The sequence below is a fragment of the Scyliorhinus canicula genome, chromosome 10 (genome assembly GCF_902713615.1).
Source record: "Scyliorhinus canicula chromosome 10, sScyCan1.1, whole genome shotgun sequence".
Lineage (NCBI taxonomy): Eukaryota > Metazoa > Chordata > Chondrichthyes > Carcharhiniformes > Scyliorhinidae > Scyliorhinus > Scyliorhinus canicula.
Genome location: NC_052155.1, coordinates 142,130,679 through 142,147,491, shown reverse-complemented (window position 1 = coordinate 142,147,491; position 16,813 = coordinate 142,130,679). Strand labels below are relative to the sequence as shown.

Genomic DNA, 16,813 nt, shown 5'->3' with positions numbered 1-16,813 from the left:
ATCTTTCCCAACATAGCACTCATTTAGTACTGCATATAATTTTTGTGATTGGAGCCCCGAGGGTCTCACTGAAACCCAAAAGATCCTATCTCAGGCAATAATTCAGCAGTTGAGCCAAGGATGGCATTGTGCTGTATAAAAGTACAATCTTCACGCAATAGGTTCATTTAGGTGCATGAAAGGTGCAGTGTTGTAGATTTTATATAATAACTTATTGTCACAAGTAGGCTTCAATGAAGTTACTGTGAAAAGCCCTTCGTCGCAGACTGCATACGGACTGTAGATGGGCACGAGTTGAAATGTGAAGCTGTAAATTTGGCAGTAATTAGTTCGACTGCATATTTTGCACAGGGCATATTCTCCATGGATTGCAGAGGTGAGGGATGCTGTTTATGGGATGGGACGCAGGGCTAGCTGCTAATTATGGGGTGTCGGTTCTGTATCTTGTAAATTAGAACTGTGTACAGAAGACTCCAGGTATATCTGACAAAGTGTATTTGTTGGTCTGCAATACTATAATCTCCAGTTCTTACAGCAACTGAAATAGAATATGATTCTAAATCAAGTGCACAACGTTTGTGTGTGTTGTACATATTTAATAATGAGTGACAAGATAAATGAACATTTTAACCTGTAAATGAAATATTGAAAACTTTTAAAGGTAGGAAGGTTGCTAGTTTAATATGAGCACGATCGCAGCCTTGGTTTACTGATATAACTCTCATTTGAGTCAGAGGTTGTGGGTTTAAGATCCTCTAATTGGCTGCCGTGTATCATACATTGTTGCATTGAATAAACTTCCAAAAGTTCTCAATATTGGATTTCATGTGGTTGTGGAGGGTGCAATATAATTGCAAGTCTTTTGCTCCATCTCTCCTTCGCACTTCCACTGCCTCTCTTGCTCACTTTCCCCTCTTGTGGCCCAAGGTTTAGAAAACTCCAAAGTATATCATGGAGTTCACCTGACCTATAACTCTTTATTGATTTTGGTTACGATGAGGCCTGCCTTTCAGGTGTTATTCAACAGCGTTCATTGGTGCTTTTAATCAAAAAACAAGCTTTATTCAACAAATTTAGTTAACATTTGTATAAATACACAAAGTAAGAATTTTTATCAACTACAAACATAAAGACCCAACCCAGCTACAATAATCTATGTATAACCCTTAACTGTTCCAATTCAATAACAGAATCCAAGTAAAACCAGAAACCCCGTTTCAAAGGTGTGGCCCAGCACACAGCCTTCTTACTGATACAAGACTTGTGAGGGATACTCTGTTCCCTTTTCAAAGAGCAGATTTGAATTCCTTCCAGAAATTAATTATCTCTTTTAAGTTACCAAGTTAAGTCTGGAAAAAGCTTTTAAAATAGAGATGGAGAGATACTTCTTTCAACGTTTGCAGTTCAAACCAGTCAAAACTCAAAGCGAAAGTAAAAGCTCACAAGAGCCGCAGCCCAGCTCCACCCACACAATGACATCACTGAAGCAATGTGATATGACAGAAACATTTCTTAAAGGGATACTCCCATGACACCCCTCTTGCTTTTTCTCCCATTCCCTCCCTTTCCCTCTTGGGTGAGACGTTAAACCAAGGCCCAGTCTGCCTCCTTAGGTGGACATTAAAGATTCCATGACACTATTTCCAAGAAGAGCATATGAGTTATCCCGCCAGTAATTTCTCCAATATTTACCCCTCGATTAACACCACAGAAAACAAGATTACTTGGTCATCATCATGTTGCTGTTTGTGGGAGGTTGCTGTGCACAAATTGACAACTGTATTTGCTATATTACAACTGTCAAAAGTAAATTGGCTGTAAAACACTTTGGGACATTTGAGTCATGAAAGACATTATGTAAATACAAGACTTGCTTTTTCCATTATTATTCCAGTATGTTCTCTTGTGTTTGCATGAAGAGATAGGGAGAATGTTTGCTTAAAATGTGTTAAAAGAGCAACTTTGTATTTGACCGTTGTAAAATCCAGGGGAGACTGATGGATGTGTGTTACCTTTCTTCTCAGGTTATTTCATGAAATGAGTTTGCCAGTTTCCTTGGTTCCTCAATAATAGCAGTTGACAGGACAACAACAGAGACTAATTATCCACATACTTTTACATTATTGTTAATCATGATTGTCCTTATCAAAAATTGATTCTGGTGAATCAGAAGTTCTCTTCTAAGGTTGAAATTAAGAACCTCCATTGGGGCAAAGTCAAAAGAGTTTTACTGCACAGTTTATCTGATTTGTGCTGTGCTTGACTTGAGTGTTTGATTTGTGCGCTGATACTAACAATGGCGAAGAGTTTGATTTCCTCACTGACACTCTCCAATAATAACTGTTGACAGCTACCCAACAAATGAGAAGAAGGCTTAAAGAAATGCTCTGGTTCTTTTTGCAGGGCGGGATAAATGCTGCTCTGGGTAATATGGAGAGTGATGATTGGAGGTGGCATTTTTATGACACAGTGAAAGGATCGGATTGGCTGGGAGATCAAGATGCAATCCACTACATGACCGAACAGGCACCAGCTGCTGTAATTGAGGTAAGATGGCATGAGGAGGTTTTTAAACAGCAGGTATCCTTTAACTGTGAATTGTTTTACAGGACAGTGGAGTGGATGGGGTAACAGTTCAGCACGCTGTCCTTGTGACTTAAGTTTGCATCCAGTCCAGAATATTGGAATGCCTATATTCTCCCTCTGACAGCAATTAATGAGCTTAATGAATTAAATTTGAACCTTTCCAACCAAATTTTGAGGCTTGACAGCATGAAATGAACCATATTATAACACTAATTGTTGATTTACTTGGGTGCGTATGCATGTCATATTTGTGCAGTAGTAATTCTTGCAAGTTTTCATCAGGTGGTGGAATGGCTTTTGATGGGGGGGTGAGGGGAGGGGGGCATGGGGGAATGAGGAGAGGGGGTCGGGGGCAGGATGAGAGGAGGGGGTCGGGGGCAGGATGAGAGGAGGGGGTCGGGGGCAGGATGAGAGGAGGGGGTCGGTGGAGGATGAGGGCAGGGGGTCATGAGAGGAGTGGGTTGGGGGGGGAGGAGGTCGGGGGGGACTTTTCCATCATCTATTCAAAAATCCTTACACCGGTGCATTTCCTGCCAACTTTAACCCCATGAAGGGGACTTCCGGTGACGGCATGTCGGTGGAAGTCGCACGTCGGGTGGCTCCTACTCAAGGCTCTGGTTTTTGGATTTTAATGCCTGGTTTCAGGGGCAGTTTTTGAATAAGCTGGTGCATGAAAGCACAAGGAAGGTGGGGAATGTCTGAGACTCAGAAGAAAGCCGCTGGGATGAAAGGGGCGAGCGAACGTTCATCGTTGAGTGAACGGGTCAGCCCAGTAGCAGGAAAGATGGTGGAGGCTGGATCCCTGGGTGGGAGCCGCCATCCTCACAGTTCAAGAATTCAAGAGGCAGTTTGCGAAGCACATGGAGGTGCTGTGAAAGGAGATGATGGCTGCGATGAAGGAGTGGGTGGAGGAGGCCATCGTCATAGTGAAGGCGGCAATGTCGAAGACATCGGCCGAGGTACGGGAGCAAGGAGAAAAGTTGAAGGGGATGGAGGAACGTCTGTTGCAGCACAGTGACCAGTTCACCTCGATGGGTGAGGGGCTGCAGAAGGTGACGGAGGCTAACAAAGGCCGCAGAGTCAAGGCGGAGGCCTGCCTGAGGGATGGAGGGCCCAAGGTCGACTGAGTACTTTGTGAGGATGCTGGCAGAGTTGTTGGGGAAGGGGATGAACCCTCCTGATATGAGGTGAACAGGGCTCATCAGTCACTCGGGCCCAATTCGAATGCAAACAAGCCACCGAGGGCAATTATAATTTGTTTTCGCAAGTTTCACTTCAAGGAGAAGGACCTGAGTTGGGTGGAACAAAGGTGTGAGGTGAAGTGGGGAGGAGTTGGTGTTCAAATATACAGAACTTGATGGTGTAGCTGGCGCGAAGGCCGACGGCCTTCAGATGGGTGAGGGCAGCACTCTATAGTAAGCGTGAGGTTTGGCGTGATCTAACCTGCGAAGCTGAGGGTGACCTACATTTTGAGAGACTTCTACTTCGAGGCGGCAGAGGCATTCGTGAAGGCCGAAGGATTGGGACTGAAATGAAGGATGGGACTGGGATTAAACTTGGACTGAGGGGATAGGGACTGTGCTCAGCCTTTGTCTCTCCTTTTGGGTTGTTTTTTTGTTCTGTATTTGTGGGGAGAACAGATGGGTTTTTGGGTTAGTTGATTGGGGAAGGGTAGTTTATCTTTGTTATACTCTATAGTTTGTTACAATTATATTGGGTTATGGCGGTTTTCTGGGTTGCGGTGTTTGCACTGGCTTTGTTTGTTTGTCTTTGTTTTCAGGGATAGATCATGGGGGAGGGGATTGGGAGGAGGGGGCCTGGGTAGTGGCCTCCACATTAGCAAGCCAAGGTTGGCTAGTGAATGTGGTGGGGGAAGGGGCCGCAGTCGTTGGAATCTGGTCAAACAGGTTTTGATAGGCCTGGGAGGTGTGAAAGGTGGGGGGTGGGATAGATACTGGGAGAGGTATTTTCAAGAGGATGTGGATGGGGATTTTGGGAGCGGGGGGGGGGGGAAGGTTCGACGGCAGCTATGAGATTGGGCAGGTCAGGCCCCATTCGATTTTCTCCCCAGTACACAGATGTAGTCAAGGATAGGCATTTTCATGGTGCGGAAGGCGCTATTGACTGGGGTTAAGAGGTAGGACTACTGAGCAGTCATGATTTGATTATTATTGTCACATGTATTGTTTCTTGCATGCTGTACAAACAATGTACATGGGGATGGAGAGACTGCAGAATATAATGTTACAGTTATAGCAAGGTGTAGTGAAAAGATCAACTTAATAAGAGGTAGGTCCATTCAAAAGTCTAATGGCAGTAGGGAAGAGTCTGTTCTTGAGTCGGTTGGTATGTGACCTCAAACTTTGGTATCTTATTCCTGACGGAAGAAGGTGGAAGAGAGAATGTCCGGGGTGCTTGGGGTCCTTTCCTGGCTGCCTTTCCGAGGCAGTGGGAATTGTAGACAGTCGATGGATGGGAGGCTGGTTGCGTGATGGATTGGGCTACATTCACGACCTTTTGTAATTTTCTGCAGTCTTGGGCAGAGCAGGCTCCATACCAAGCTGTGATACAACCAGAAAAAATGCTTTCTGTGGTGCATCTGTAGACGTTGGTGAGAGTCGTCGGTGACATGCCAAATTTCCTTAGTCTTCTGAGAAAGTAGAGTCGTTGGTGGGCTTTCTTAACTATAGTGTCGGCATGGGGGACCAGGACAGGTTGTTGGTGATCTAGACACCTAAAAACCTGAAGCTCTCGACTCTTTCTACTTCGTTCCCATTGATGTAGACAGGGGCATATTCTCCACTACGCTTCCTGAAGTCAATGACAGTCTCCTTCAGTTCGTTGACATTGAGGCAGAGGTTATTGTCATCCCACCAGTTCACCAGATTCTCTATCTGATTCCTGTACTCTGTGTCGTCATTATTTGAAATCCGACCCACTACTGTGGTGTCATCAGCAAATTTGAAAATCGAGTTGGAGGGGAATTTGGCCACACAGTCATCGGTGTGCAAGGAATATAGTAGGGGTCTGAGGACACAGCCTTGTGGGGCACCGGTGTTGAAGATGATGATCGTGGAGGATGCCTGTTTGGAGAGGCTGGTAAGGGAACTAAACCCGCGCTGCTGGCCTGCCTTGTTCTCACTGTGCTAAATCACCGCTGAATGATTGAGGAATATGTGGATATTAATTGCACGGGGGAGGTCTCGCAGCCAATGGTTTGGGAGGCTCTGAAGGCAGTGGTGAGGAGGTGAGGTGATCTTGTTCAAAGCTAAGGTGGACAAGGAGGAGAGAGAGAAACGCCAAAAACTGATCGAGGAGATTCTGGAGATGGATGGGAGGTTCACGGGGGATCCGAATCCGGGCCTCTTGGCAAAGAGGAAGATTGCAGGTGAGGTTCGACCAGGGAAAGCAGTACGGTAGTTGAGGTGTGTGTGTGTGGCGTGTGTGTGGCGTGTGTGTGGCGTGTGTGTGGCGCGTGTGTGTGGCGCGTGTGTGTGGCGCGTGTGTGTGGCGCGTGTGTGTGGCGCGTGTGTGTGGCGCGTGTGTGTGTCGTGTGTGTGTGTGTGTGTGTGTGTCTGTCGTGTGTGTGTCGTTTGTGAGCACGGGGCGAAGGCCAGATGTATGCAGGCCGGCCAGCTCCGGAGGGAGGCGGTGATGAGGGAGATAGTTCACATATGGGATACGAGGGGGAAGCTGGTGGTGGCCTCGGAGCAGATCAATTAAGTACTCGGAGTTTTATAAGAATCTACATAGGTCGGAGCCACCAGGGGAGGAGCAGGAGATGCGGGAGTTCCTGGACGGGTTGTCATATCCGATGCTCGATGAAGAGGATAGAGCAGGCCTGGAGGGGCTGGTAGGGGCGCTGGGGGTGCAGGAGGCGATTGGGAGGATGTAGATAGGGAAGGCAGCGGGGCCTGATGGGTTCCCAGTTGAAATCTATAAAAGGTTGAAGGATAGGTTGGCGCCGTTAGTGGTGGGAATGTTTGAGGATGCGATAGGTAGGGGTGTCTTGCCGCAAACGATGGGGCAGGCTTTGATTTTGCTGCTCTAAAAAAGGATAAGGATCCAGTGGAGTGTGGATCGTATAGACCCATATCCCTACTGAATGAAGATGCCAAGATATTGGCAACGGTGCTGACGTCAAGGTTGGAGGGATGTGTCCCGAAGATTGGGGAGGATCAGGCAGAGTTCGTGACGGGGAGGCAGTTTTTGAGGTTGTTGAAGGTGATCCTATCTCCGGCGGAGGGAAAGGAGACGGAGGGGTTGGTGGCACTGGATGGCGGGAAGGCATTTGATCAGATAATCTTTTTATTAGAATTATCTTTATTCTCACAAGTCGGCTTACACTTCAATGAAGGTACTGTGAAAAGCCCCTAGTCGCCATATTCTGGCGCCTGTTCGGGTACATTGAGGGAGAATTCAGAATGTCCAAATGACCTAACAGCACGTCTTTTGGGAGGAAACCGGGCACCCGGAGGAAACCCACCCAGTCACAGGGAGAACATGCAAACTCCCCACAGACAGTGACCCATGCCGGGAATTGATTCTGGGACCCTGGAGTTGTAAAGCAACAGTGCTAATCACTGTGCTATCGTGCCGCCCATCAAAGTGGAGTTGCTTCATGGAGGTATTGGAGAGATTTGGAACGGGCCGAGGTCCGTGGCATAGGTGGCTGTTGTATAAGGAACTGATGGTGAGTGTTCGCACCAACAGAAAGAACTCCGGGCACTTTACACTGGATTGGGGTATGAGGCAGGGGTGCCCTATGTCCCTCCTGTTGTTTGCATTGGCTATAGAGCCCTTGGCCATTGCGCTAAGGAGCTCGGGGCTGTGGGAGGGGATAGTGAGGAGGTGGGGGGGGGTGATGGCGGTGGAGCAGAGGGTGTCCTTCTGCTATTGTACTGAGCACGTAGGTGGGGAGTATAATGGCGCTACTCCAGATATTCAGGATGTTATCGGGCTATAAATTGAATTTAGGCAAAAGCGAGTATTTTATGGTCTCACAGCCGGCTGCGGGGGTGGGGGGGCCTGCCATTCTGTTTGACAGCATCCTTCTTTAGGTACTTGGGGTGCAGGTAGCCCGAGATTGGGGCGTGCTCCGAAATATAATTTTACTAGTTTGGGACACCTTCCCTCTGTCGTCGTCAGGCCAGTTGCAGGCAGTTAAAATGAATGTTCTGCCGCAAATCTTGTTCTTATTCCAGTGCCTGCCAGTATTTTTCCCTAACATCTTCAGGGGGTTGTCAAGCTGTGTGTGTGTTTTGGGAGGGGGGCAGGGTGGCTAGGATCAGGAGGGTGGCCCTGAAGAGAGGACGGCAGGCGGGTGGGGCCCGGCCTCCCAAACTTGCTGTCTGCGGAGAAGGTGCGGGGCTGGAGCAAGGAGGGGGCGACCTCAAGGGTTAAGATGGAGGTGAACTCATGCGGGGTTGCGGGCGCTGGCAACCGTGTTGCTTCCGATGGCTCCAGGAAAGTAAGACCGGTGGTGGTGGTCACATTGAAGATTTGGAGGCAGTTTAGCCAGCATTTTGAGCTGGGGGCCGGGTCAGGGGGTATGCCAATTAGGGGAAATCATGGCTTCGAGCTGGGAAGTATGGTTGCGAGGTTTCGGAGATGGGATGAGAGGGGGAATCAAGGAAATGAAGGACTTATTCCTTAGGTGGTGGCGATTTGCAAGCCTGGAGGAGTGGGGAGAGGAGTATAGGTTGGCTCAGGAGAAAGGGTTTAGGTAGGGTTCACGATTACGCAATAAATTTTTTTCCGACCTTCCTGATAGCTCTGGCGTCTTTGGGCAGCTCGGTGGCACAGTGGCTAGCACTGCTGCCTCACGGCGCTGAGGTCCCAGGTTTGATCCTGGCTCTGGGTCACTGTCCTTGTGGAGTTTACACATTCTCCCTTGTTTGCGTGGGTTTCGCCCCCACAACACAAGATGTGCAGGGTAGGTGGATTGGCCACGCTCGATTGCCCCTTAACTGGAAAAAATGAATTGGGTACTCTAAATTTATTTTAAATTAGCTCTGGCCTCTTCTGGTTGGAGGCAGTACTGTCTGGGGGAGGTGGAGATGGGGATTGTTTGATGATCTAGGGAGGAGCCTGGAGGAGGATAGGGTGTCCATAGAGAGGATTAAGGCAAAGTGGGAGAAGGAGCGAGGGCTGGGGGGTTATTGGAAGAGAGAGGAGGGATTGTGGTGTGAGGTGCTGTGAAGGGTGAATGCCTCAACTTTGTGTTACAGCTGAAGATATTGCACAGGGCGCACCTCACAAAATCAAGGATGAGCCGGCTGTTCGATGGGGTGGAGGTTGTCTGTGAGCGATGTGAGAGGGCCCTCGCAAACCTTGATCATATGTTTTGGTCTTGCCCAAAGCCAGAAAGGTTTTGGAGGACGGTGATTAACACAATTTCGGGGGTTTTGCATGTGGATGTGGAGCCCGATCCCCTTGAAGCCATATTCTGGGTGTCAGACTGACCCGAGTTGCAGGTGGGAGCAGGCACGGAGGTTTTAGCCTTCGCCTTGCTGATCGCTCGTAGGCGGTCCTGTTGGGGCTGGAGGTCAGCTTCTCCGCCCTGTGCCTCTACGTTGGGTGGGGGACCTGCTGGAGATTTTGACCCTGGAGAAGGTGAAGTTTGAGTTGAGGGGAGCACAGGAGGGTTCTACAATTGCTGGGATTTGTTCATAATGCACTTTCGGGAATTGGTTGCTGTTGACTGTTTGGGGAGGTGGGTCTGTTTCTTTTTACGTCATGTTGAGGTTCTTGTTTTTCTTTTGTGTGGTGAAAATAATGAAAATATGGTGAATAAAAATATTTAAAAAAAACTTTAACCCCATCAATGAAAACCACACATCAGGAGCAGAGAACACTGTGGGGAAAATTATTCACAATTATCTGGCTTAGAAGATCAGAGCTTGTGGAATCAAAATCCTTTTCTGCAATATTGAACTGTTGACAAATGTTGTGTTTCTCACACCCAGCTGGAAAACTATGGAATGCCTTTCAGTAGGACTGAGGCGGGCAAGATTTACCAACGTGCATTTGGTGGGCAAAGTCTACAATTTGGAAAAGGCGGACAGGCTCATCGCTGCTGTTGTGTTGCAGACCGGACTGGACACTCTTTGCTGCATACGCTGTATGGCAGGGTAAGTGATGTTTGAGATATCAGTCAGCATCTATAGAGCAGAGGAATAAGTTAATATTTTTGGATCAGAAAAATTTCTGATCAGAAAACTGAGATTAAGTTCTGTACATGTAAACATAAATTTTTACTTTGCCTTCTCAATAACAGCATCTTTATTCCTATATCATCTTCAATTTAATATTGTGGTCCAAGACATCACACATGAGGTTTAACAAACAAAAGTTCACACCAAACACGTAATGAGATAGATATGAGGTAGAATTTGAGGTGCATCTTAAAGGAGGAATGAGGCAGAGAGGTTTAGTGGGGGAAATTCCAGAGTGTTTAGGGCCTTGGCAGCTGAAGACGCAACTGCCTTTGATGATTCAATTAAAATTAAGTGACCAACAGAAATGGGTCCTCTGGCAAAAAGAATGATGCAGAAAGCTGGTTTCAGGCTAAAAGTCATATAAAACATAGATTTCACAGTGCCATTTGGCCCATCGATAATTTGATGACTGCTCAAACATCTGCTGCTGCAAGAATCAATAGAATCGCTACAGTACAGAAGGAGACCATTCAGCCTATCCAGTCTGCACCAATCCTCTGAAAGAGCACCCCACCCAGGCCCACTCCACTGCCCTATCCTCATAACCTTGAAACCTCATCTAAACGTTGGACACTAAGAGGCAATTTAGCATGGTCAATCCACCTAACCTGCACATCTTTGGACTATGGGAGGAAACCAGAGGCCCGGAGAAAACCCACGCAAAGGGAGAAGGTGCAAACTTCACACAGACAGTCAATCAATTATGGAATCGAACCCGGATCCCTGTCGCTGTGAGGCAGCAGCCCATAATGAAAGAAGGATCTGCCCTGAAGGAGATTTCCAAAACCAAATGTGCCCTGAGAACAGGATCCGCACTGGCCTGGCCTTAAGAAACATTTATCGGAATGGGTCCTTGAAAATCATCAGACTACAAAGAACAATACAGCATAGGAACAGGCCCTTCGGTCCTCCAAGCCTGTACCGGTCATGATACCAACCTTGGCCAAAAACCTCAGCACTTCCTTGTGCCGTATCCCTCTATACCCATCCTAACCATGTATTTGTCAAGATGCCTTTTGCACACCATTAATGTATCTATAGACACCATAGAATTTACAGTGCAGAAGGAGGCATTTCGGCCCATCGGGTCTGCACCGGCACTTGGAAAGAGCATCCTACCCAAGCCCACACTTCCACCACATCCCCGTAACCCCACCCCACCTTTTTGGACATCACGGGCAATTTTAGCATGGCCAATCCACCTAACGTGTAATCTTTGGACTGTGGGAGTTTTTGGACGGTGGCACAGTGGTTAGACAGTTGCTTCACAGCTCCAGGGTCCCAAGTTCGATTCCCGGATTAGGTCACTGTCTGTGCAGAGTCTGCATGTTCTCCCCGTGTCTGCATGGGTTTCCTCCGGTTTCGTCCCACAAGTCCAAAGATGCATCTTATGGAAGATTGGGAAGGACATTAACAGTAATCTGTGGGAGGGATGAAGTTAGGTGGATTGGCGATGCTAAATTGCTCTTCGTATCCAAAAAGGTTGGGTGGAGTTACTGGGTTACAGGGATAGGGTGGTGCAGACTCGATGGGCCAATTGGCCTCCTTCTGCACTGTTGATTCTATGATTCTATATCAGTTTGTATGGTCAATGGAATAAAATTAATGTCTATGGTACTTTTCAAGATAACCATACTGAAAATAGAGTTCCCTGTCGGAGCCCTGCATGTCCATGACAATGGTTGGGTGTGGTTTCAGTGAAGTTTGATGTGTTGGGTTAGCTGGGTCTGCGAGGACTGCGTTTACTGCAGCAGTGAGAGAGACAGGCTTCCAACACTTGAAGAAATGCAACTCTATTTTATTGAATTCTAACTATCATATACTTTAACTGTGGGTTGACACTATGCTGAGTTGACTGGAGACCTGAGGCTAACCTGACCAGACTATCTTACTACCACATAGTGTATGTTCTAGTTGTTGCTCGCCCTCTATGACTGTCTCAGAGGCTGGATCCCAAGAGAGCAGGAAAACTAGTGCCCTCTGGCTTTATAGTGATCGTGTCGTCTGGTGATTGGCTGCTGTGTTCTACGTGTTCATTGGCCATCCTGTGTGTCAATCAATGCCTGTCTGTGCACCATCATATAGTTGTGTGTACATTATGACATCGCCCCTTTTTTTTTACTTTTAAAAAATGTGTATAGGTCAATAAATAGTGAGTGTGTGTAGGAGCCTGACTATATACAAAGTATGTGAACGTATTTACATGTGTAGGAACCTGACTATATACAAAGTACGCAAACGTATTTACATGGGAAGGTGTCTAGTGCAGATAGAGGGAATACAACAAATTAGGAAGAAACAATATGTACAGATGTATAAACGGATCACAAGGTAATGCGACATTCAGTCTCTGTGGCGGGCGACAAATTCTGGTTGACCGACTCAAGGGTGGGTCAGGAGCCGCCTGCACTGGAATGGGCGGAGCTGCCTCCAAGGTAGAGGGCGGTAAAAGAACTGGCAGATCGGTGGCCTCGTGGAAGGGTGCGTCCTGAGGAACCAGCAGGCGAGGCGGGACATCAGTTTCAGGTGGCGAGCGTGGAAGTAGCTGCAGTGCCCGCCTATTACGCCGAAGAAAGGAGCCATCATGCATGCGAACGAGGAATGATCTCAGGGCCAAATGCTTGACCACCACAGCTGTGGCAGACCAGCCACCGTCAGGTAGCTGAACACGAACTCGGTCAGCAGGGACCAGAGCAGGGAGATCGGTGGCGTGGTGATGGATCTAGAGAGTGCGTCGGCCACAATGAGCTCCTTGCCCGGGGTGTAGACCAGGTCGAAATCATAGCGATGGAGTTTGAGGAGGATACATTGTAGGCGTGACTTCATATCATTGAGGTCTTTCTGGATGATGTGAACCAATGGCATGTGGTCCGTCTCGACCGTGAATTTGGGGAGTCCATACACGTAATCATGGAATTTGTCAATACCCGTGAGGAGGCCCAGGCATTCTTTTTCAACCTGAGCATATCGTTGCTCAGTAGGTGTCATGGCTCTAGATGCATTTGCGACTGGGGCCCAGGAGGAGGATTCGTCCCGCTAGAGGAGTACTGCCCCAATGCCAGCCTGGCTCACGTCGGTGGAGATCTTCGTCTCCTTGGCAGGGTCGAAAAACGCCAGTACCGGGGCCTTGGTGAGTTTTGCCCTGAGCTCACGCCACTCTCGCTCATGAGCGGGGAGCCACTGGAAGTTGGTAGTCTTTATAACAAGATGGCGGAGAGCCCTGGTGTGTGATGCAAGGTTGGGGATAAACTTCCCAAGGAAGTTGACTATCCTTGGGAAGTGGAGGACCGCCTTCTTGTCCTCAGGGGCCTTCATGGCGTTGATCGCCGACACCTTGTCTGCATCTGGCTGCACACCGAACTGCGAAATATGGTCGCCAAGGAACTTTATTTCTGCTTGACCGAACGAGCATTTGGTTCTGTTGAGTCAGAGGCCGTGCTCGTGGATCCTCTGGAACACTCATTTTAGGCGATCGATGTGCTCCTGAGGAGTTGTAGACCAGACAGTGATATCACCGACGTACACTCGCAACCAGTGGAACACCTCCGAGGCGATGATGCCAAAGGGCATCCGGTTGTAACAGTAACAACCAAACGGGGTGTTAAATGTGCACAGCTTTCGACTGGACACGTCCAGCTGTATTTGTCAAAACCCCTTGGAGGCATCCAGCTTCTTGAAAAACTTGGCGTGAGCCATTTCGCTGGTGAGCTCTTCTCATTTAGATAAAGGGTAGCGTTCCCTCATGCTGTTACGGTTCAAATCTTTGGGGTCGATACAGATGCGAAGTTCCCCTGATGGTTTTTTGACACAAACCATGGAGCTAACCCAGTCCGCGGGTTCCGTGACCTTAGAAATGACGCCCTGGTCCTGGAGATCTTGCAGCTGCTGCTTGAGGCGGTCCTTAAGGGGTGCCGGCATCCAACGCGGCGCATAAACCACAGGTGTGGCATTCAGTTTCAGACGTATCTTGTATCGGTAGGGGAGTGTGCCCATACCTTCGAAGATGCTGTGGTATTGTGCTATGATGTCATCTAATTGGGTTTGGAAGTTGACATCTGGCGAGGTCGTTGCCTCAGCAGACGACATGGTGTGAACCCACTGCGCAAGATTCAAGATTTTGCAGGCCTGAGCACCGAGCAAGGAAGCTCTGTTGGATCCTCCAATTTCAAAACCCAGGGTTGCTTTTGAAGAACGATGGGATACCGCAAGCTGGCATGAACCACTGGCAGCAATGGCATTGCCATTGTAGTCGAGAAGCTGGCAGGCCGGTGGAAGAATGCTCGGCTTGACGCGGATGGTATCAAGGTCAGACTTTGAAATGAGGTTCGCTGAAGTGCCGATGTCCAGCCTGAAGTGTATGTGAGCCTTGTTGACCGTAAGGGTGGCACACCACTCGTCGTCCGGATCAATGCTCATCACTGGGAGTTGTTTCACCTTTTTCGCGGAAAGCATCGTGCGCTTGGTGATGATGCCCACCCGGGACATTGCTGCTTTAAATGGGCGGAGCCACAGTTGTTGCATGTCATGGCGCCGACGTCCGGGTGCGCCATGCGCCACCGCGCAAGCGCGCTGCGGTCGAGCGCTGTGTGCACCTGCGCATTTCGGTTATTGGCCTCGCCGTCCCCTTGGTCGTTGCGTACATGCGCAAAAGCCCGGGAAAAGCATGCAAAATGGCCGCCCTCATCCAGACTCAGGCCATGGAGCTGTTTTACGGCCTGCACCCGCTCCGCATCGTGGGGGCCTTGCCGCGCCATCTCTGCCGCCTTGATATGGGAGTACCGGTTATTGGCGTGCTCATGTAGGGAGCCGGTCTTGATGGCGATGGCAAGGGTGAGCTGCTTAACTTTAAGGAGCTGCTGGTGAAGGGGATCGGAGTGGACCCCGAAAACGATCTGGTCACGGATCATGGAGTCGGCAGGACTGCGCGAGGATATGGAGATGGGTGTAGAAGGACTGAAAAGGTTCATCCTTACCCTGAAGCCTCTGCTGGAACACATAGCGATCAAAGCTCTCGTTGACTTCGATGTCACAGTGGCTGTCGATCTTCAGCAGGACTGTTTGTCTTGTCCTCACCTTCAGCAAAGGTGAGGGAGTTAAAGATGTGGATAGCGTGATCCCTGGCTGTGGCGAGGAAGAGAGCAATCTTCCTGGCATCCGATGCGGCTTCGAGGTCGGTGGCTTCAAGATACAGCTGAAACTTCTGCTTGAAAATCTTCCAGTTTGCATCGAGGTTGCCGGCGTTGCGGAGCGGCGGGGGAGGGCGGACGCTGTCCATGTTACCAGATGGCTGATCGCTGGTCAAAGGCAGATTATCTCAAGGTAGGTCCGTCAAACTCTAGCATGACTCACTGGTACCATGATGTGTTGGGTAAGCTGGGTCTGCGAGGACTGCGTTTACTGCAGCAGTGAGAGAGACAGGCTTCCAACACTTGAAGAAAACTCTATTTTATTGAACTCTTAACTATCACATACTTTAACTGTGGGTTGACAATATGCTGAGTTGACTGGAGACCTGAGGCTAACCAGACCAGACTATCTTCCTACCACATGGCGTATGTTCTAGTTGTTGCTCATGGGCTCTGACTGTCTCAGAGGCTGGATCCCAAGAGAGCGGGAAAGCTAGTGCCCTCTGGCTTTATAGTGGCCGTGTTCTGTCTGGTGATTGGCTGCTGTGTGTTCATTGATCATCCTGTGTGTCATTCAATGCCTGTCTGTGCACCATCATATACTTGTGTGTATATTATGACAAAGTAATGAATTGATAATGTGTGGAATAGACGTCTACACAAAAACTACAGCTTATTGGAATTTGGGACAAATTTAGATTCCATACAACGATGAGACCAAGAGCCCCCTATGAAGTAATAACACCCAAATTGTAGTTGTACCAGCGGGTATAATATCCCTAGTTTAACCTTTGCATATATGCCTCAACTAGCCAATCAAGGATCATTTTTGCCTCCAGTAGTTCAGGATGATGGAGGGGGAAAACTTTCAAAAGTATTGGAAATATGCACACTGCCCTAATTGATACATCCTTCAGTATCATCAAATTACGGCATGTTATTAATGTACAAACCATCATCCGATCATTCAATAAATATAGAGTATCCAGTTCGGTAGGTGGAGAGGGAAGGTGATTTGTGGAGGGATTGCACCAAATCTAATGTCGAGTGGGATCCTTAGAATAATGCCACAGCCAAAGTGACTCAAAGGCAGCGGTTTGACAGATTTTAAACATTTTTATTATGGCGAATGGTAGCCTTATCAAATTAATTCATTTCATAAAAGATGTCACATTTATTTAATTTGAATTATTAAGAGATCAATCTTGATGTCCCAACTCCTGTAATTCTGAACTTAAAGTCCTGAACTCCCCATAGGAAACATTTTAATATTTTGACACATCTCCCTCCAAGATAATAGCCTGACCCTCATCCCTCTCTCAGATTAATGTTAATGTCCTTCCCAATCCTCCATGAGATGTATTTCAATGTTCCTATCCTCCTTGAGGCCCTATCTTAATATCCTGACACCCCCTACATGAAAACTATCTTATTGTCTGCAGCTGAAGACCGGTTGGTTTCCCATTTCAGAACACACAGCCTTAAACCAGTTTAATTCTTTTGTCGTTGTCCAGTGGAGAACAGCTGTTTTGCTTAAATTATGTTTACATCCACGTGAACACTTATTAATACAAATTGTAGGGTCAAACATTATGATATGTGAAAGTTGATATTCAGTATTTTATTTTAACTTTATAAGAAAATGTGTGTCTTTAAATAAAAGGATATAAAAAGGGAAAATTTTGGAAAGTTAAATAAATATTGAAGCTATTTGAAACTAGTTCACACATCACACTGGAGACCAGCAACCTATATTGTTCTTGTAAACCTCCCCATTCCGCATTTCCTTAAACGAACTGCATGATAACACTCCAAACTCAAATGCCATGCAGTAATTGCATCATGCACAATTTTAACTTGTCTAAATTTCTGAGAAAATGC

The 16,813-nt window shown here is 47.7% G+C and overlaps 1 protein-coding gene across 4 annotated transcripts in view; it reads left to right on the top strand.

Moving 5' to 3' along the window:
• sdha (succinate dehydrogenase complex, subunit A, flavoprotein (Fp)) overlaps positions 1-16,813 on the top strand; it is a 142,788-nt gene that overhangs the window by 71,997 nt on the left and 53,978 nt on the right. For all 4 annotated transcript variants that reach the window (XR_005462135.1, XM_038809810.1, XM_038809809.1 and 1 more), the window contains exons 4-5: positions 2,404-2,547; positions 9,555-9,719. Coding sequence is in view for 3 of the 4 variants with exons in the window: in XM_038809810.1 (XP_038665738.1) it covers positions 2,404-2,547; positions 9,555-9,719 (309 nt within the window). In the remaining variant the exon portion in view is untranslated. The remainder of the gene's footprint in view (positions 1-2,403; positions 2,548-9,554; positions 9,720-16,813) is intronic.